The 22278-nt window shown below is 35.0% G+C and overlaps 1 protein-coding gene across 5 annotated transcripts in view; it reads left to right on the top strand.

Annotated features, from left to right (window-relative positions):
* The window catches only part of LOC100928262 (long-chain-fatty-acid--CoA ligase ACSBG2-like), a 70431-nt gene that overhangs the window by 40163 nt on the left and 7990 nt on the right, over positions 1–22278 (top strand). For all 5 annotated transcript variants that reach the window (XM_031947760.1, XM_031947759.1, XM_003760626.4 and 2 more), the window contains 3 exons: positions 15630–15860; positions 19649–19866; positions 21741–21880. In XM_031947760.1, coding sequence (XP_031803620.1) covers positions 15630–15860; positions 19649–19866; positions 21741–21880 — 589 coding nt within the window. The remainder of the gene's footprint in view (positions 1–15629; positions 15861–19648; positions 19867–21740; positions 21881–22278) is intronic.

Genomic DNA, 22278 nt, shown 5'->3' with positions numbered 1-22278 from the left:
ACCTTCTTTCTAAATATGATTTTTCTTGTGCAACAAGATAACTGTATAAATATGTATAATATATTGTATTTAACATATACTTTAACATGTTTAACATGTATGGGACTGCCTGCCTTCTAGAGGAGGGGATAGAGGGGAGAAGGGGAAAAGTTGAAACAGAAGTTTTTGCAAGGATCAATATTGAAAAATTACCCATGCATATGTTCTGTCAATAAAAATCTATAATAATTTTTTAAAAAAGAAATACACGCAAAAGAAAATCATCCCAGAATTAATGAAATCAGTTTCACATTTCCACTGTGAGAAGTCCAACATTTGAGATAGCCTCTAGGGTGAGGAGGCTTCTGTGGCATGGTAGGGACAATCCTAGGAATAAGAGAATCAAGAATAAGTCTTTGAGAGGAATAATCTCAAAGTTGAAGTTAAAATGGAAAGAATTCAAATACATAATAAGGACTTTATATTTATATGAAATACTTCTATTAAAATTGAGAGTGTATCAGTTTAAAATAAAATTTAGCATTAAAATTTATAAGAAAAAACTCACAGATGCACAAGAAGAAATTGCTAGATAGAAAGTTGTATGAATTAATGAGTAATTTACTGAAGTAAAGAGTAGGAGGAAAACAACATATACAATGACTAAAACAACCTAGGACAAAAAACACCTGTCATATAATCATAATAATCAACCTCAGTCCAAGGAGAAAATGTATCTGCCTACAGGCAGAGGGGATAGGGTGCATAGGATGAGAGAGTTTCTTATACAAAGAAATGAAAGGGAAAAAAAGTTTATATATGACAGTATCAATCTCTGTTTTATATGTCTTGTTTTTTGTAAAGCACATTTTAATTTAAACATAGTAGTTCAATTTTCCAGTTTGTGACCCTTTCTGAACTTTTTTTTGTTCCCTTCTACATATTTTAAAAATATTTTATTGATATTGTTTCTTATTTTTTTAAATTTCTTTTTAAAAATTTTAAAATTTGTATGTCTATCAATACAGACCCTCCACCCTCATAGTTGCCCTCCTTCCATTTCAAAAACCTCTCCCTTGTAACAATTAAATCAACAAGCAAAATAGATGCACATGTTGGTAATGTCTGAAACTGAATATTTGTCTACACTTCTAGTCCATCACCTCCTTGCCAAGAGGTGGGAAATTAACTCTATTGTAAAATGACATTAAGGACAGCTAGATAAGTACAGTGGATAGAGCATCTGCTCAGTTAGATCTGAGTTCAAATCTGGTCTCAGATACTTAACATATCCTAGCAGTGTGATCCTGGGCCAATCATTTAATCCCAATTGCCTTGAAAGAAATCATTAAAAAAATGAAATTAGATATTTATTTCAAAGCTACAAAATTTGAGAATAGTTCAAATTACATTCTTCACATCAAGTTCTTTCCAAAGTAAGAAAAAATCACGTGTTCATGACTAGCCATTGCTTTGAGCATAGTTCTTAAGTCTTTCAGAATTGTTTTCCTTAACAATGTTGTCTCATTTTATAAATTGTTCTCCTATTTCTAATCACTTCACTCTGTAACATTTCATACTAGATTCCTCTGAATCCATCCCTTTTAAAATTTTGAATGACACAATAATATTCTATTACATTTATATGCTATACTTTGTTGAACTATTCCATAAGTCATGGGATACCTAGTTTGTTTTCAATTCTTTGCTAAAGTCCTGCTGTAAATATTTTTTATCATTTATTTTCCCTCTTTCTTTGATCTCTTGGGAAAATGTTACCATTCAGTAGCATCACCAAATCAAATAATATTCACAGTTTAGTGACTTTTGGAATATACTTGTGAATTACTTTCCAAAATAGATGAATTAATCCACAACTTTGCTTGTGATGCATGTGTGCCCATTTTTCTCCAGCCCCTCCAAAAGTTATATTTTTCCTCTTTTTGAACATCTTTGAGAACCTGGTGAAAGTAAGTCAAAATAACCTACAATTCATTTAAATTTACTTTTCTCTTATTAATAGAAATTTGGATCATTTTTTAGGGTTATTAATAGATTATATTTCTTGTTTTTGAAAACTTCTTGTTCACATACTTCAATCTACAATTTGTATTTCTACTAAACCATCACTGAAAAAAAGATCATCATTTTATTTCTCTTTAATTTTGTTTCACACTCTCACTAGCGGCTTTTATTAATTTTGTCTTTTCTCTTCAACACCCCACCCCACCCACTTAGGCCGTCTTTGTACATTGATTTAAGCTTTAATGATAAAATCAAGATTATTCCTTATGAGTGCCATCTTTTCTTCTCAACATATTTTTCTCTTCTTTATTTTATTTTTTCAGATACATGTAAAAATTACTTTAAGATTGATTTTTAATAATTTTGAGCTCCAAATTCAATTCGATATAATTATTCATGTGCTATCATTCAAAATTTATTTCAAAATTATCCATGTTGTCAGAGAAAACACAAACAAAAGAAGAAAAATTAAATTAAAAATATGCCTCTATTTACATTCAGACTTTATGTATTCTTTCTCTGCAGATAGATAGCATTTTTTTTAAATCATAAGATCTTCAGAATTATCTCGGATCTCTGCATTGCTGAGAATACCTAAGTATTACAGGATTATTTGTGGGATATTACTATTATTGTGTACAGTATTCTCCTGGCTTTGCTTACTTCACATTGTATCGGTTCATGTATGTTTTTCCAGGTTTTTTTCTGAGAGTATTCTATTTGTCATTTCTTATAGCACAATAGTATTCCATTACAATAATATATGACCTAACTTGTTCAGCCACTCCCCTATTGACAGACATCTCCTCCCCCTCAATTTCCAATTCTTTGCCACCACAAAAATAGTTGATATATAAACATTTTTGCAGATACAGATCCTTTTCTCCTTTTCCTTTTTTCTTTGGTTTCTTTGGGATACAGACATGATAGTGGTATTGCTGGGTCAAAGATTATACACAGTGTAATAATCCTTTGGGCATAGTTCCAAACTCTTCTCCAGAATGGTTGATCAATTCACAATTCCACCAACAATATATTAGTGTCCCAATTTTTCCACATCGTCTCCAACATTTATCATTTTCCTTTCCTGTCTCATTAGCCAATCTGATAGGTGTGAGTTCTTATCTCAGAGTTGTTTTAATTTGCATTTCTCTAATAATGATTTAGGGCTAAAGATAGTTTTCCCTCTAATCTTGGCAGCCTTGATTTTGTTTGTGCAACATCTTTTTAATCTATCAACTGGAGAATGACTTATATTCTTATAAATTTGATTGAATTCTTTATATATTTGAGAAATTACTGTCCTTTTATTTTTTCAAATATTTTATTGTTTGCCATTAGATATAAAACTTCTAACATTAAAAAAAACCTGAGTTACAAAGTGTCTCCCTCCCTTCATTCACCTCCCTCTTACTTCCTCCCTTGCCTATTGAGAAGGAAAATAATTTGATAATAGATTATAGATGTACAATTATGCAAAGCATATTTCCCTATTAGTCATGTGAAAAACACACACACGTACACAGATCAAAAACCTCCTCCCCTAAAAAAAATAAGGATAAAAAAAGCATATATTGATTTGAATTCAAACTCCATCAGTTCTTTATTTGGAGCTGGATAGCATTTATTGTCATGAGTCCTTTGGAATTACCTTAGATTATACTGCTAAGAATAAATTATCTTAGAATGTTGCTATTATTGTGTACAATATTCTTCTGGTTCTGCTTACTTCACTTTGCATCAGTTCATGTTAAGGGTTCCAAGGGGTTCCAAGCTACGTCAAACCCCTGAGGTTAAATTTCCCCTACAAATCTGTCCATGACTCACACCATCTTTGCTGAATCCCTTTAGCTCCCCAAGGTTCTTCCTCATGGTGTCTTTCCTCTCTCCCCTTCCCCATGGTATCTTTCCTTTTATCCACCATGTCTTATGATGTTTTTTTCCTTCTTCTACTAACTCACTCTTTTAGGGTGCAAAATCCCTTTTAAGATTTAGCCTGGCAGTCAATGGCTTACTCCTATCTCATGGAGTATTCCCTTTCTCCTGGTTAATTGTGAGTTCCACTAGAGAACTTGTTACTTGTTTAAAAAAAAAACCTTTCTTGTCTAAATATATGCTCTCCCAAATCCATTTCATATTAACCATTCCTGGTATCTATTATATCTCTTCATTTTGTCTGTAACCTCTTCTCATTAAAAAAAATTTTTTTGCCAAAATGAATAGACACTGTGAATTCTTCACATGGTCGAACCCCAGTATTTGGTGCCTCCATCAGTCTCAACATTTGGTTCTGAAATGTTCAACATAAATTGGATCACTTGCTGACTAGGCTGTGGAGGAAAAGGAGGGAAAAAATTAGAACACAGAGTTTTGTAGGGGTGAAAGTCGAAATTAACCATGTGTATATTTTGAAAATAAAAAGTTTTAATTAAAAAAATTATTTGGTGCTGAACCCCCAACATTACCTTAGTGCAAAGAACATTTGGTCTAGGTTCAGAAGGCCTGAATTCTAATCCTATTCTGACACTTATTACCTGAGTGACTTTCAGGAAATCATGTTGCCATCTTTAGATTTCAGTTTCTTCTTCTGTAAAGTGAGAAGTTTGGACTATATGTCCTCAGACCTTCCAGTCCCAATTTACAATAACAGTCTTCTACAAATGTCATACATCAGTATCATGTGAAATGACACCTTAGTTCATCATCTTTCACCTGTTTTATTGCCATAGCCTTTTAAGTGGTCTTCCTCCTTCTCCAAATCCGTTCCCCAACTAACCATCAGATTCATATTCTTAAAGCACAGATATGACCATGCTATTCCAATGAACAAAAACCTTCAGGAATTTCCTTTTACCTTTAATACAAAATATACACTCCTTTGTTTGACATTTAAAATATTTCATCTCCAAACAGATTTCATATTACTCTTGCTGTGTCCTGGGCAAACTGGCCCACTTGCCATTTCTCATACCTGATATTTCATTTCCAGGCTTTATGCCTTTTCAATATCTGTTTCCTTCAAGACTTGGAACACTCTCTTTACCCTTAACTATAAAAATTCCTAGTTCCCTTTGAGAATCATCTCTTAAATGCTACCCCTTAAAAGACGCCTTCTTAATCTTTCTACTCCCACTTCCACCAGTTGTTAGTACTCTCACCCACACTTGAATTATGTCATAATTAATAACTTAAAATTAATAAATTAAATTATGTTAATGGATTATTGAATTTTTGTCTTGTGCCCCAGAGCCTGGCATAGTGTTTTTGCACATAGTTGCTATTTGACAAATGTCTTATTGAATTTAATTGAATGAAAACTGAGGGATGACCAAAGAGTGATGGAGAGGTTCAAGGCAGGCAGGAGCTAGCTGCAAAATAATTTTAAAATGAAAAATTATTCCAGAGTAGTGGAATTTGACAGGTCATCAGAGAAATGTCCAACTGCAAAAAAGGAGATGATCATGTAATGACCATAACTGCTGTAAAGTCCACATAGTATCTCCATTGGTTTCTGTACCAGGTCATGAAATTGTGTTGAATTCCTGTCACAGATTTATGGGAGGATACAAGTAAGGGTCAAAGGGCTATGAGAACATGGATCTATTGAACTATCAATAATTTAAATATTTTTCCAACATCATAAAAAATGAAATAATACTTATCTCAACTACAGAGAAGGGGAACATCTTAATTAAGAGGAAAAAATATTAGGGACATATAACTCAGTTTATACATAAAAGGATTCTACACATCCAGAATCAACACTTCTAAAATAAAAAAGAATAGGAATTAATGTGAAACAAATATCTGCAATAAAAATGAGATATAACAATGATACACATGATGATACAAATAACAGTAAAGCATACTTCCCACTAGTCAAACTACACAATATGAAAGAGGAGATATTATAAATTAGTACTAATATAAAAAGATATGGCAGTTCTCTAATAATCAAAGAAATACATATCAAAACCACTTTATAATATTATTTTATATCTACCAGGACAAAAATAGCAACAAATGATAAAATTAAAAACTGACAGTACTGTGGAGAAATAGGTATTCCATAGGATTTTTGGTGGGACATTGGACTCATGCAAACTTTTGGGAGGGGAATATAAAAATGGACCTTTATAAAGTGCTTGAGGCTGTACTGAATATTTTATATATAATACTTTGCATTTTCTTAGTACAGTGCCTGGTGGGTGCTTAATAAATGTTTATTGAATGATTATTTGTAAACTATTATAAGGCCATTTAGAAAATATTTAACAAATGGCTTCTAGAAAATGATATCCCATAACACTTTTCAAAAGAAAAAAAAAACTTTTGTTAAATTATGAGTTCAGTTTACTGAGCAAAGATACTAGAGTGGTTTAGTAATTCCTTCTCCAGCATTCACTTTACAGATGAGAAAAATGAGGCAAATAGAATTAAATGACTTGCCCAAAGTCACATAGCTAGGGGTAAGTGTCTAAGGCCAGATTTGAACCCATCTAAATTTTCCAAACTCAGTGCCCTTTCCACTGAGCCACCTAGCTGCCCAAATTACGAGTAATACAATGGAAGATCAACTATCTCTGTCTTATCTTGGAGATTTTTAATTCTGCAAAACTGTTCTGTGGAATTAAGTCTGATCTAACCAACTGGAAAAATATTAAATGCTCTTGGATTGGGCGAGCAAATATAATAAAGATGACAAGACTACCTAAACTAATCTATTTATTTAGTGCTATACCAATCAGACTCCCAAAAAACTATTTTGATGACCTAGAAAAAATAACAACAAAGTTCACATGGAAAAACAAAAGGTCAAGAATTTCAAGGGAATTAATAAAAAAAAAAAAATCAAATGAAGGTGGCCTAGCTGTACCAGATCTAAAATTATATTATAAGGCAGCGGTTACTAAACCATCTGGTACTGGCTAAGAAATAAGACTAGTTGATCAATGGAATAGATTAGGCTCAAAGGACAAAACAGCCAATAACTTTAATAATCTAGTGTTTGACAAACCCAAAGACCCCAGTTTTTGGGATAAGAACGCATTATTTGACAAAAATTGCTGGGAAAATTGGAAATTAGTATGGCAGACACTAGGCATTGACCCACACTTAACACTGTACACCAAGATAAGGTCAAAATGGGTTCATGACCTAGGCATAAAGAATTAGATTATAAATAAATCGGAAGAGCATAGGATAGTTTACCTCTCAGACCTGTGGAAGAGGAAGGAATTTATAACCAAAGTATATCAAACTGAAAAGTTTTTGTACAAACAAAACTAATGCAGACAAGATTAGAAGGGAAGCAATAAACTGGGAAAACATTTTTACAGTCAAAGGTTCTGATAAAGGACTCATTTCCAAAATATATAGAGAATTGACTCTAATTTATAAGAAATCATGCCATTCTCCAATGGATAAATGGTCAAAGGTATGAACAGACAATTCTCAGACGAAGAAATTGAAACTATTTCTAGACATATGAAAATATGCTCCAAATCATTATTAATCAGAGAAATGCAAATTAAGACAACTCTGAGATACCACTACACACCTGTCAGACTAACTAGAATGACAGGGAAAAATAATGACGAATGTTGGAGGGGATGTGGGAAAACAGGGACACTGATACATTGTTGGTGGAATTGTGAACACATCCAACCATTCTAGAGAGCAATTTGGAACTATGCTCAAAAAGTTATCAAACTGTGTATACTCTTTGATCCAGCAGTGTTATTACTGGGCTTATACCCCAAAGAAATACTAAAGAAGGGAAAGGGACCTGTATGTGCCAAAATGTTTGTGGCAGCCCTCTTTGTAGTGGCCAGAAACTGGAAAATGAATGGATGCCCATCAATTGGAGAATGGTTGGGTAAATTGTTGTATATGAATGTTATGGAATATTATTGTTCTGTAAGAAATGACCAGCAGGATGAACACAGAGAGGCTTGGAGAGACTTACATGAACTGATGCTGAGTGAAATGAGCAGAACCAGGAGATCGTTATATACCTCAACAATGATACTGTATGAGGATGTATTCTGATGGAAGTGGATTTCTTCAACAAAGACAAGATCTAACTTAGTTTCAACTGATCAAGGATGGAGAGAAGCAGCTAAACCCAAAGAAAGAACACTAGGAAATGAATGTAAACTGTTTGCATTTTTGTTTTTCTTCCCGGGTTATTTCTACCTTCTGAATCCAATTCTCCCTGTGTAACAAGAGAACTGTTTGCTTCTGCACATATATATTGTATCTAGGATACACTGTGACATATTTAACATGTATAGGACTGCTTGCCATCTAGGGGAGGGGGTGGAGGGAGGGAGGGGAAAAATCGGAACAGAAGTGAGTGCAAGGGATAATGTTGTAAAAAATTACCCTGGCATGGGTTCTGGCAATAAAAAGTTATTTTAAAAAATTGTCCTGTGAACCATTTTATGAAATTATAATAGAACTATTATTATAAAAACCAAATTGACTTCATAAATCCTTAATTTATACATTATAAATGTTAATTATATATTAATTGACTTTTGAACTGTGTATGTATTTGCATATTCTTAATTTTTCAGCAAATAAAAACTTCCTCATAAAAATGATAATGCTAATATTTCCCATTTCCTTATTCGATGTCCATTTTACCACACTTCATTTACAGAACAGAGCACAGACCAGGAGAGCAGTGATCACATCTCTCTTTAGATCATACTATCTTAAAATAATTGAAAATTTACAACTTTCTCCTTTCCCCAAAACTAGTTCTGAGAACAGCAGCATGAAAAAACTGAAGTTTGGAACAATTGTCTCCTTCACTCTGGGAGCAGAGCACAACTTTAATAAGTTTTTAAAAATCAAGAAATAGGCTAGAAACTGAGTAAACATCAAGAAAAGAACATGGCCTTTGAAAGTTACTATGGTGACAGGGAAATCAAAACACACCCAAAAGAAAATAATATAATCTAAGAACCTACATGCAAAACCTTTGAGAAAAGTGTGAATTGGTCCTAGGCTCTGGAAAAGTTTGAAAAAGGTTTTAAAAATCAAATAAGAGAAGAAGAGGAAAAATTGGGAAAAGAAATGAGTGATGCAAAAAAAAATCATGAAAAAAGAATTAATAGCTTGATAAAAGAGGCACAAAAAATAGTAAAAAAAATAGCACCACAGAAACCAATAAAAAAGAGGCATAAAAATCCATTGAAGAGAACTCCTTAAAAAGCAGAATTGCTCAAGTGGAAAAGAATGCATAAAACCTCATTGAAGAAAAAAATTCCTTAAAAATTAGAATTGAGCAAGAATGGAGCAAGCTAACAGCTCCATGAGACATCCATCAAGAAATAATAGAACAACAATAACAAAAGAACAAAGAAGAAGAAAATATGAATTATCTCACTGGAAAAACAGTTGACCTGAAAAATACATCAAGGAGAGGTAATTTAAGAATTATGTAAGGATTATAGGACCATGATCCAAAAACGAGCCCAGATATCATCTTTCAAGAAATCATCACGGAAAACTTCCCTCATATCCTAGAACTAGAGAGTAAAATAGAAATTAAAAGAATCCACTGTTCATCTCTTCACAGAGATCCCAATAAGATAATTCTCAGTGATATTAAAGTCAAATTTCAGAGTTCACAGGTCAAAAAGAAAATAATGCAAACAGCCAGGAGGGTACAATTCAAATATTATGGAGCCACAGTCAGGATAACAAAAGATTTAGCAGCTTTAATGGATCAGAGGGTTTGGAATATGATATTCTGGAGGACAAGAGGAAGCAAAATTACAGCCTACCTAGAAGAAAATTGAGTATAAACCTCCAGGGGAATAAAATGAATATTTAATAGAATTAAGTACTGTGCATACTCTTTGATTTAGCAATATTACTGTATCCCAAAAAGATTTAAAATAAAACCCCCAAAGGAACCTATTTGTATAAAAATATTTTTATCAGCTCTTCTTGTGGTGGCAAAGAATTGGACACGGAGGGGATAGCCATCAATTGGAAAATGACTGAATATGTCAGTATATGTAAGGTATATCATTGAAATGGAATACTATTATGCTATAAGAAATGATAAGTAGGATGATATCAAGAAAACCAGGAACAATTTACATGAACTCAAAATTTTAAAAATAGAATGTTTTTAAAAAAAAGAATAACAACAATGAGACAACATACTAAAATTTATGGGATGAAACCAAATTAGTACTTAGGGGAAAATTTATATCTCTAAATGTTGACATCAATAAAATAAATAGTAGTATGTAACTGGAAAAAACTAGAAAAAGAACAAGTTAAAAGTCCCTGATTAAACACAGAATTAGAAAATCTAAAAATTAAAGGAGAGATTAATACAATTGAAAGTAAGAAAACCATTGATTTAATCAATAAAACAAAGAACTGGTTTTTATGGGGAGGAGAAACAATAAAATAGATAAATTACTGATTAATTTGATTTAAAACAAGAAAAGAAAAACTAAATTACCAGTATAAAAAATGAAAAAGGTGAATTTATCACAAGAGAAAATTTAATCAGTTATAAGGAGCTATTTGCTCAAGCATATATCAGTAAATCTAAGTAAAATAGATGAATATTTACAAAAATATAAATTGCCCAGATTAGCTGGATTAATTGAAGAGGAAATATAATAATTAAATCATCCTATTTTAGAAAAAGAAATTGAATAAGCTATCAGTAACTTCCTAAGAAAAAACTCCCCAGGGCCACATGCATTTATAAGTGAATTCGACCAAACATTTGAAGAACAACGAATTCCAATATCAATATAAACTTTTTTTTTTATAGGCAACAAAGAAGTTCTACAAAGTTGTTCTTATGACACAAATATGGTGCTGAAACCTAAACCAGGAAGAGCAAATTAGAGAAAGAAAACCACAGAGCAATTTCCCTAATGAATACTGAGGCAAAAATTTAAACTAAAATATAAGCAAAATTATAAGAACATATCACAAAGACCATATGCTATGAGCAAGTAAGATTTATACCAGAAATGCAGGTTTAGTATTTGGAAAATTATTAGTATAATTGACCACATCAATAATCATACAGTTATCTCAAAAGATGCAGAAAAAACTTAACAAAATACAACACTCATTCTAATTAAAATACTAGAAAGCATAGGAATAAATGAGCTTTTCCTAAAATGATAAAAGTATTATCTATCTAAAACCATCAGCAAGTATTATCTGTAATGGGCAAAAGGTATACACTTTCCCAATAAGATCAGAGGTAAAGAAAGTATCACCTCATTATCACACTATTATTCAATATTGTACTAGAAATGTTAACTATAGCAACAAGGTAAGAAAAAGAAATTGAAAGAATTAGAATAGTTAATGAGGAAATAAAACTATTACTCTTTGTAGATTATATGATGGTATATTTGAAGAACCCTAGAAAATCAATTTAAAAAGTTAGTTGAAATACTTAACATCTTAAGCAAAATTGTATGATATAAAGTAAGCGCACAAAAATCACTGGTATTTCTACATCAAATCAATAAAGTCAACCTAGAAGAGATAGAGAGGGAAATTCGATATAAGATAAATGTGGACAATACAAAATACATGGGAGTCGACCTGCTGAGACAAGTTTAAGAGCTATACAAACACAATTAGAAAATACTTTTTATACAAATAAAGTCAGATCTAAACAATTGGAGAAATATTAATTGCTCATGGACAGTCTGAGTCAATATAATAAAAAATGACAATTCTACCTCAATTCAGTTACTTATTCAGTGCCATAACAATCAAACTACCAAAAAATTACCAAAACAATCTGGATCTTGCTATGTATTAGAGTGATGGATTAATGGAACAGATTAGATACACAATACATGGTAATAAATGACCATAGTAATCTTTGACAAATGCAAACATCTAACCTTTTGGGACAAGAAATCACTATTTGACTAAAACTGCTGGGGAAACTGGAAAGCAGTTTGATAGAAATTAGGGTTTAGGCCAACATTTCAAACTGTATACCAAGATAAGGTCAACATGGGTACATGATTTAGATATAAAGGGTGATGCCATCAGCAAATTAGAAAAGCATGGAATAGTTTACCTGTCAGCTCTATGGAGAATGGAAGAATTTATGACCAAATGAGACAGGGAAAATTATGTGATACAAAATGGATAATTTTGATTACATCAAATTAAAAGGCTTTTGCATAAACAAAACCAATGCTGCTAAGATTAGAAGGAAAGCTGAAAACTGGGAGAATTTTTTTTTATACTAAGTTTCTCTGATAAAAGCCTCATTTTTCAAATATGTAGAGAACTGAGTCAAATTTATAAGATGACAATTCATTCCCCAATTGATATAAAATATATAAATCTGCAGTTTCCAGATGAAGAAATCAAAGTTATCTGTAGTCATATGGGAAAATTACTCTAAATCACTACTGATTAGAGAAATACAATTTAAAATAACTCTGACATACCAATTCACAACTACTAGGTTGATGATATGACAGATAAGGAAAATGACAAATGTGGAAAAGGATGTGGAAAAATAGGGACACTGATGCATTGCTGATGGAGTTGAGAACTGATCCAGAGCAATATGGAATTATTTCCATAATTCCACATAATTCCATAAAACTGCATAACTTGACCCAGCAATACAACTTCTAGGGTTTTTTTCCTAAAGAGATTTTTAAAAGGAGAAAAGGGCCTACATGAACAAAAATATTTATAACAGTTCTTTTTTGTGGTGGCAAAGAATTGGACATTGATATTGGGAAATGGCTGAACAAATTGTGGTGTAAAATATGTTATTTTAATGGAATATTATTATGGTATAAGAAATAATAATAAAGATATTTTCAAATAATGATATAAGAAATAATGATAAAAATATTTTCAAAGAAAACCTGAAAAATTTACATAAATTGATGCATAGTGAAGAAAGCAGAACCAGGAGAATATTATACACAGTAACAGCAATATTGTATGGTGATCAACTAAAAATAACTTAGCTATCTTAAAAATACAATGATCCAAAACAATTCCAAAGAATGCAATAGATTCTGAATGCAGATAGAAGCATTTTTTTCACTTTATTTTTCTTAGGTTTTGGGGGGAGAGGAACTGTTTTTTCCCTAATCACCAATCACTAATCTGGAAGTTACTAATTTCCATCACTAATCACTAATTAGTGATCACTAATCATCTAATCACTAATTATGGAACATCACTAATATGGAAATGTTTTGCATGTATGTGCATGTATAACATTACAAAATTGTTTGCCTTCTCATTAAGTAGGAAGGGAGAGAGAGAATTTGAAACTCAGAATTTTTAAAAAAGCCCAAATGTAAAAAAAAATTTACTTAAAAAAAATAAAATTTTTAAAAAGAGGACACATTTTAATTAAAAATTTAAAAACTGAAGCTCAGAAGAGTTTCTAAATTGTATCTATGTAAGGAGTTCATATTGCCTGAGTTCTTTAAGTTGAAGAGATCACAGGTAGCAATGGAAAGGAATGTTACATAATCATAAAAAGTAATAAATGTGAAGAACGAAAGGAAATAGGGAAATAAATAAATAAATATTTAGCACCTATTATGTATCAGGCACATGCTAAGTACTAAAATACAAAAAGAGGCAAAAGACAATCCCTACTCTCAAAGAACTTGCAATCTAATGGGGGAGGGACAACATGCAAACAGATATGTACAAGCAAGTTATATACAGGATAAATAGGAAATAATTAACAGAGAAAAAGCACTACAATTAAAAGAGGTTGGAAAAGGCTTCCTATAGAAAGTAGGATTATAGTTTGGACTTGAAGGAAGTCCGGGAAGCCAGGAGATAGAAATGAGGGGGCAGAATTCTCCCAGTATGGATGACAGCTATAGAAAAAGTCTGGAACAGAGTGTCTTGTTTTTGGGAAAGGTAGGAGGTCAGTGTCATTGGGCCACAGAATATGTAGAGAGAAATAAGGTATAGGAAGACTGGAAAGGTAGAAAGGGACTACTAGATTACCAAGGGTTCTGAAAGCCAGCAGAGCATTTTGTATTTATTCCTCGAGGTCAGAGAACTATGAAGTTTATAGATTTGGGGTTAAGGGTAGGGCTGATGTGATCAGAACTGCAATTTAAGAAATCACTTTAATGATTGAAAAGAGGATAGATTGGATATCAAGCCATTGACAACAATCTGGATATGAGATGATTAGGGCCTGGACAAGGAGGTTGGTAATGTCACAGGAAAGAAGGGAGTGTTCGCAAGAGATTTTGCAAAAATGAAATTAATATACTTTGGTAAAAGGTTGGATATTGGGTGTAAGAGAGTGAGAATTTCAGGGTGATTCCTAGGTTGTGAGCCTGAGGGAAGGCCTATAGTAATAGGGAAAGTAGAATGTGGCGAAGGAAAGATAAATTGTGTTTGGACATAATGATGTCTACTGGACATCCAGTTTGAATGACAGGCAGTTGGAGGTGTGAAGGTGGTTGGGATAGCACAGGCAGATAGCATAAAGATGGTAATTAAATTCTGGGAGCTGATGAGATCACTTGAGTGAAGTATAAAGAAAGGAGAGCAGAATGAGGAAATCTCTGGTTAAGAGATATGATCTGGATGGAGCAAAGGAGATAGAGAAGAAGCAATCAAGTAGGTAGGAGGAGAACCAGGAGAGAACCTAGTGAGAACAGAATTTCCACTGGAACTTAGGAGAATCCTTTAAGGGGAATGATAAGATTGGAAGTCAGATTATAAGGGGAGGAGGGGAAGGAGTGGAGTTCCTTTCCAAGGACTTGAGCTACAAAGGCAGAAGAGATACAGGGAGATATTTAGCAGGGATGGAAGCATCAAGGGAGACTTTTCCAAGATGGACATAAAGACAGATGCATTCCCGGGTTTTGGAGGCAGAAAGAGTGGGCTGAATTCCTGACTCTGTTAGCTTCTCAGAAAATGACTGAGGAAAGAAGGTTCTTCAGTCATCTTTGCCCTATCATATTGGATGACTTTGAGGTCAGTTATTTCAAATTCTCTAGACCTCGGTTTTCCCATCTATAAAACTGGGGATGAGATAAAGTGATTTCTAAGGTCTCTTTTAGAAGTAATTTGAGAAAGAACTAGATGTAATTTATAGAATTAAAGTTGGATTAAAATTCTGACTCAGACATTTCCTCACTGTGTTATACACCTACCTCACTCGCTTTGTGACCCTGAACAAGTGACTTAAACTTATATAAATCTCAGTTTTCTCACCCCCAAAATGGAGAGCATAATTGTATCTGCTTCATAGGTTGTTGTGAGGATCAAATGAGAAAAATGCTTCCCAAACCTTAAAACTACGTATGAAGAGAGTTTTTCTATAGCAGTACAAGGTTTTCAACCTTATAAATTCTAACCTTGCAAATTATCTGAGTCTCACAACAACCCAGAGATGTAAGATTATTATCTCTATTTTACATGAAGAAACTGAGGTAGATGGAGGTTATGTGATTTGCACATGGATCTGAACTCAGGTTTTCCTGACTTGCGCTCAGGGCTCTATGCACTGTCAGCTATCTCCTATAACTTTGAGCTGCTCCCCAAATTTTTCTAACCTACCAGCCCCGTCGTCTTTGCTTCTTTTAAAGTGCCCATGCTCCTGTTGGCTTCCGCGTGGCCAAGAAGCTGATATATGACAAGGTCCGACGGAGTCTGGGCTTTGACCGCTGCCTCCAGTTTCTGAGCTCCGGGGCTGGTCTCTCCAAGGAAATCCAGGATTTCTTCCTCAGCTACGACATCATTGTGTTGCAGACATATGGCTTGACAGAGTGCACGGGAACTCATTCTGTCTCCAGTGAGAAAGACTTCAAGCTGTACAGGTACTTAGGCTATGGCTGGGGAATGAGGGGCCAAAACCCAGAGAACAGGAGAGACAGGAACTAAGTGTGTTGGGTGGGCAGGTGGGGGGGGGAAGGGAATGAAGACTTCTGGGGGGGGGGGTCTGGCCCCAGGATGGTCCCTGAGCCTTGATGGAAGGAAAAGAGCAGTTGTCATTCTTTCTCTCTCCCTAAGCACCCAGGGGCCACAAAGGGCTGCCCAGAGAAGGAAACCAATGAACCCTGGAGGATAGTGTTTGATGAGTCACTTTTCCCTCAACAAAGTACCTACTATCATGTATACTTATTGTGTATCTAATTTATATTTTAATATATTTAACATCTACTGGTAAAAAAAAAAAAAGAATTATAGCAAGGAAGGAGCAGTAGAAGATCACAGCATCTACTGAACCAAGAATGGAAGAGTATTTTGGTGGAATGGATGAAAATAAAGGGAGGGAAATGAAACCAGAACAGGCCTGATAAACTGAATAAAAAAAATTTTTTTTAAACCAGAACAGGCCTGATAAACTGAATAAAAAAAATTTTTTTAGCTAATTCAAACAAAAAGTATACACAGCTTTATAGCCCTATGAAGAAAATCTTAACCTTGGAAGCTTAAAATGAGATAAATTAAAAGGACATTTTCAAAAAACAAAACAAACAAACAAACAAAAAAACACAAAGTACCTACTAACTGTCCTATACACTGAGGGAAGGATGGGACTAGGAAAGAATAACTATCATTTTGGAGCTCACAATCTAGTAGCAAGAAGACCCAAACACAAGGACGGATCACAATAGTCAAGCTTTAGCTGCAGGAGGATCCAAGGAGAAAGTGGCCGCTCACTAGTATATGTCTGAAAGTTGGGAGGGTCAACTTGAGCTGAAACTTAAAGGTTGGGTGGTCTTGTAGCTGATCAGCAATCAGTTTAAGCTCTGTGAAGATGACAGGGGTTATCTTCCATGATAAACCTAGGAGTCTTGAATGGGATAATGGTAGCAAAAGTGTATCGGATGAGTATGAAGTCACCTATTGTGAGCATTATATGAGATATCTGTAAAGCTTTTTGGAAACCTTGAGGCTCTGTATAAATGTTAAGTATTATTATTATTAACCTTTAACAATATTGTAATTATTACCATAATTGTAAACAATACCTGTAAAAACTTTGAACTGCAGCCTTTAACACAGGTTGAATATCTTCTCCTGTGACACTTTTCTGGTTTCTCTCTTGTGGTTCTCCCCTTGGCTGGCTGCTCACTCCTCAGCATCCTTTGCTTAATCATCAGATCACTGAATCTAACAGAAGCTGCAATCCAAGGTTACATCTGAGACCCTCTTTTCTCCCCACTCCAATCTATTCTCCATGAAGTGTCTTCCTAAAGTGCAGGTCACTCCCATACTCAGGAACTATTACCTGTAGATTCACCAATAAACTCGGGCCTTTAAATTTTGTCTCTTCCTACTTTTAAACCTTATTACATTGTTCTCTTTCCCCTACTCTCTGGTCCAGCACAACTGGACTTCTTGGTGTCTCTTACATGTCCCATTGCTGTACCTTATACTGCCTATCCCACAGGTCTAAAATGTATTCCCTCCTCATGCCCACCTCTTAGAATTCCTAGTTTCCTTCCTTCAAGACATAAGATCAAGTGCCTTCTTCTACATGAAACCTTTCTTGACTTTGTTTCTGTTGCCTCCCTTTCCTTTTCAAAAATTGGCTTGCATTATTATTATTATTATTATTGCTGGGGCACTTGGGGTTAAGTGACTTGCCCAGGGTCACACAGCTAGAAAAATTAGGTGTCTGAGGTAGATTTGAACTCAGGTCCTCCTGACTTCAGGGCTGGTGCTCTATATACTGCACCACCTTGCATTATTTTAAATATATTCTGTATATGCCTATTTATGCACACATTGTCTCCCCTGATAGTATATAAACTCCCTGAGGGCAGGGGACTTTCAATTTTGCCTTTATACCTCCAGTATCTAACACAGTACCTAGCAGATAGTAGGTGCCTAATAAAAAGCTCATTGGTTGGGTATTTGGATGTTTTGAGGTGGGAAGGACTTGGACTTGGACTTGGTTCTTAGGCTTCTTTTAGCCCTTAAAATCTTGTGGGAAGGCTATACTGAAATCTAAGTTCCCAGTTACTTTTTTTTAATTAATTAATTTCTTTTATTAAAGCTTTTTTTATTTTTCAAAACATATGCATGGATAATTCTTCAACATTAACCCTTGCAAAACCTTGTGTTCTGATTTTTCCTCCCCTAGATGGCAAGTAGTCCAATATATGTTAAATGTGGTAGAAATATGTTAAATCTAATATATACTTACATATTTGTACAATTATCTTCCTGCATGAGAAAAATCAAATAAAACGGAAAAATGAGAGAAAATAAAATGCAAGCTATCAACAACAAAATAAGTGAAAATGCTATATTGTGATCCAAGTTACTTTAAGTAGCTCCATTCATGCTTCCAACCCTTCTCTCCCACTTGGGGAAATCAACATATGCAATATGCTTTCTGCAGCATTTCTGCCTTTGCCTAGGCTGTTGCTTATGCATAGAATGCCCTGTGCTTCCCCTGTTGGAACACCTTTCCTCAAAGCTCAGAGCCAGCTCAATTGCCATCTCCTAACTGACATCTGTACTCATTTGCCCAGTAGTTACAGCTGCCCCTATTTTCTTTGTAATTTATTTGTATTTATCTTGTGTATGTTTTACATTTAATTGTCTGTATGTATATCATTCCTTCCAGTAAGACTAGATGGTCCTCAGAACTTCTAAGACTCTATGAGGACGAAAATAAAGGGCAGTATAAACTCCTTGAGGATTTGGGAGGGGAATTTATTTTTAATTTATTCAATTTATTTTATTTATTAAGCACTTGCTATATATTTAGCACGATGCTATGTACTTTATAAATAATCTTTTAATATACTTTAATAATTAATGGGTCCTTATGACATCTCTAAGAACTATGTGCTATTATGAGCCCATTTTACAATTGAGAAGGTTAAAAGGGGTTAAATGATTTATTCACAACAAAGATACCAAGTGTCTGAAGCCAAATTTGAACTCAGGCCTTCAGGCACCAGATCTAGCCTTCCATCTGATGTCGACAGGGACTTTATCATCCTCAATTCAACAAACATGTAAATACTTGCTATATTCAAGATACTGTGCTGGATGCCAGGGATACAGAGACAAAAGCTTCCTACTGAGGTGATAAAGAATATATAAGATTTTATGAACATAATGTCACTGATGGGCAAGTTACCGGTGCAAGTTGACTAGAATGGAATGGAGTTAATATAGGTTGGTACCAGCAAGATAGGTGGAAACCAGTATGGTGAGGGTCTTGAGCGTCAAAGAGCAAGAGTGGAGGGATGATGACATCATTAGCTGTCTCTTAGGAATATTGTATGCAGCTGGTGAGGAGAGACTCAAAGCAGGGAACCTTATGAAGGCTTATTGAGTTGAAGATGAAAAAAAGGGCAAGTTTTAGTTGAGTGCAAAGGGAAATATGTTTGTAATCCTTAAAGCTGTCCTGAAGGGGAATGGACTGAGCCAGGGTTTTCTAATAGAGAAGAGGTAACAGGACTGGAACCTTTGAGGACCCGAGGGAATTGATTCTGTGAGGTGGAAGACAAAGGATGGGGAGCAACATAGGGGCCCAAATCGCCTCCCCCTGTATGAGGGGGTCCTTGAATCTTCAGCAGGTCCATGTGGGGGGCTTGGAAGGAGGGGCCTTTCCTACTGTTGTCCTGTCTCTCCTCAGCAGTGGAAAGGCCATCATGGGCGCCAAAAGCATGATCCGGCGTCCAGACCAAGATGGTATGGGCGACTTCTATATCTGGGGCAGGCACCTGTCCATGGGCTACTTGAACAATGAATATAAGACAAAAAAGTTCTTTGACAGTAAAGGCTGGCTGCACACTGGAGACATGGGCATCCAGGATCACGAAGGCTACATCCACATCACTGGCAGGACAGAAGGTAACTGAGAGGGACACACATTGGCCCACTTTATCTCAATAGACTCCTCCTCCCTTGATGACTTATGGATAAATACAAGAAATAATGAAAGAAAAAGTATTTAAGAAGCTCTTACTGTGGGTCAAGGTGCTCTGCTTAGTGCTGCAGGGGTAGTCTCTGCCCTAAAGGATTTCATATTCTCTGCCCTAAAGGATTTCATATCCTGTGCCCTAAAGGATTTCATATTCTGTGCCCTAAAGGATTTTATATTCTCTGCCCTAAAAGATGTTATGTTCTGATTGATACAAGAGAAGATAGATGGGGGAGTGCTGGCCTAGATGGGCTCTCTTGCTCAGAAAAGTCAAGGAATGATAGGTGAAGTTAACAGGGCAATACATTGTCCAGGAATAGCAGTACTGACTGGATTACTTTTCCCAAATTAGGGCAAAGGAGTCATTATGATAGAAAGATGGTAGGAATAAGCATATATAGTGCCTACTACATGTCAGGTGGTTTTGCAAATATAATCTCACTTGATCCTTACAACCACTCTAAGAAGCAGGTGCTAGTATTATCTCCACTTTACAGTTGGAGAAACTGAGGCAAGTTAAAGTTAAAATGACTTGTCCACCAGCACTACATAACTAGGATGAGTCTTAAGGTTATATTTGCACTCAGATCATTCTGACTCCAAACCCACTATTCTATCCTTTTTGCTATCAGTTGCCTCTGTAGCAGCAGTCAGCTAGTTTCTGGGTTTGACTAGTTAGAAACCCCAGAATCCCAAGAACCTAGGTGAACACTAGTTTGCAGGTTCTCTTACTCATAGGATCATAAACTTTGAACTAAGACCTTTAAGATCATCCAGTTTTTATTTTATAGAGCAAGGACTTAGGTGATTTAAGCGGGAGTGAGAGAATTCAAATTCAGGTTCTCTAATTTAAGGCCTCGGCTACTTCCATTCTACCTCATCCCAGAATAAGACTTAACAGAGATTTTTAAAGTAAATTTTTAAAGTAAAATTTAAGAACATAGGAATCAAGGGAATAGGGTCCACTAATCTTGTCACCCTTCTCAAGATACAATTGCCAGGTGCCAAATTAATAGCTTTGGATCCACTGGCAATTGTTCATTGAAATCGCAAATTAATTATGTAATTGGATTCATCTGCTCCTCAACATGTGGTCCAACATTCATTTTTATAAAAAAAATTTACAAAATATTGTGGTCCAATATTCATTTTTCCAATAAAAGGAAAGAGACTGCCTAGGACCAAACTGAGTTGACAGCAGAACCAGGAATAGAACTTAAGATCTCCTCACTTCCTACTCAGAATGTTCCTCATAAGGACTGTGAAAAGGATCATGACAATTCGCATTTGCAAAGTACATAATAGATGCTCTATGGAATACTTTCTCCTTCTCATCGTATTTAAAAAGTACTATTTTTATTTTAATGATAAGGAAGCTGAGACCTGGAGAAACAAAATGAGGTGTCACAGCTCACATCCAATTAATTGTTGGAGCTGGGACTCAACCATAGATTTATTTAATTATTTTGGCTCCAAGAGCAGGATTCTTTCTACTATTCTATATTACCTTCAGGATGACAATGACAAAATGGACATGGAGGCACTTTACAAATTGTGAGCTTTGTAAAATGGGAACTGGTCTGCAAATGTAAAGGGGTTTGTAAAATGTGGGTTACTCTGCAAATTGTAAAGTGTTTTGAAAACTGTCAAGTACTTTATAATGAGCTTCTTTGTAGATTGTAAAATATGAGGGAGATATAAATTATTCCCATCTTGAGGAATATAGTTGCTTTGTTGACAAAAAATAAAAACCATTCCCTTATGTCCTAAAAGCTTTATTGGGGGGGGGGGCGTATTATTTCAGAAATCATCATAACCAATCGCGGGGAAAAAATCTTTCCTGGACCAATTGAGAATATGCTGAAAGAATACGTTCCCATTATCCGCTACGCTATGATTGTGGGAAACCAAGCCAAGTTCCTGAGCGCACTGCTGACGCTGAAGGTCTTCTATTTCTATTAACTGCTCTTTAAGGGACACTGGGCGTGGGGGGGGGGGGGCGGTACCCTTGCCCAGCTCTTCGGTGGGGAGTCTATCTAGGATCCGTGGTCAGCCAAAGCAATGGCGCCCGCCTCTGCACCCCGGGGAAAAAACCCTTCCCTAAATGTCTTCCATACACAGGTCATTCCCGACCCTATGTTTCTATTTGCCTGTGCTCCTCCTCAAAATTACATACTTTGTGTCTCCTGCATTTTATAGACATTTTATAATATATGTCGTTTACACAGTATTTATTACTGCATTTTGCGTCCACCTGCAAGGGGCCACAATGGGCAGCTTTGGGCCAGGATGACTTGCGCAGGTGGCCCCCATCCCCCTCCATCGCATGGGTGACCTCGGGC

The sequence above is a fragment of the Sarcophilus harrisii genome, chromosome 1 (genome assembly GCF_902635505.1).
Source record: "Sarcophilus harrisii chromosome 1, mSarHar1.11, whole genome shotgun sequence".
NCBI classification, from domain to species: domain Eukaryota; kingdom Metazoa; phylum Chordata; class Mammalia; order Dasyuromorphia; family Dasyuridae; genus Sarcophilus; species Sarcophilus harrisii.
The sequence above is the reverse complement of the archived record's forward strand: the minus strand, read 5'-3'. Positions and strand labels throughout refer to the sequence as shown.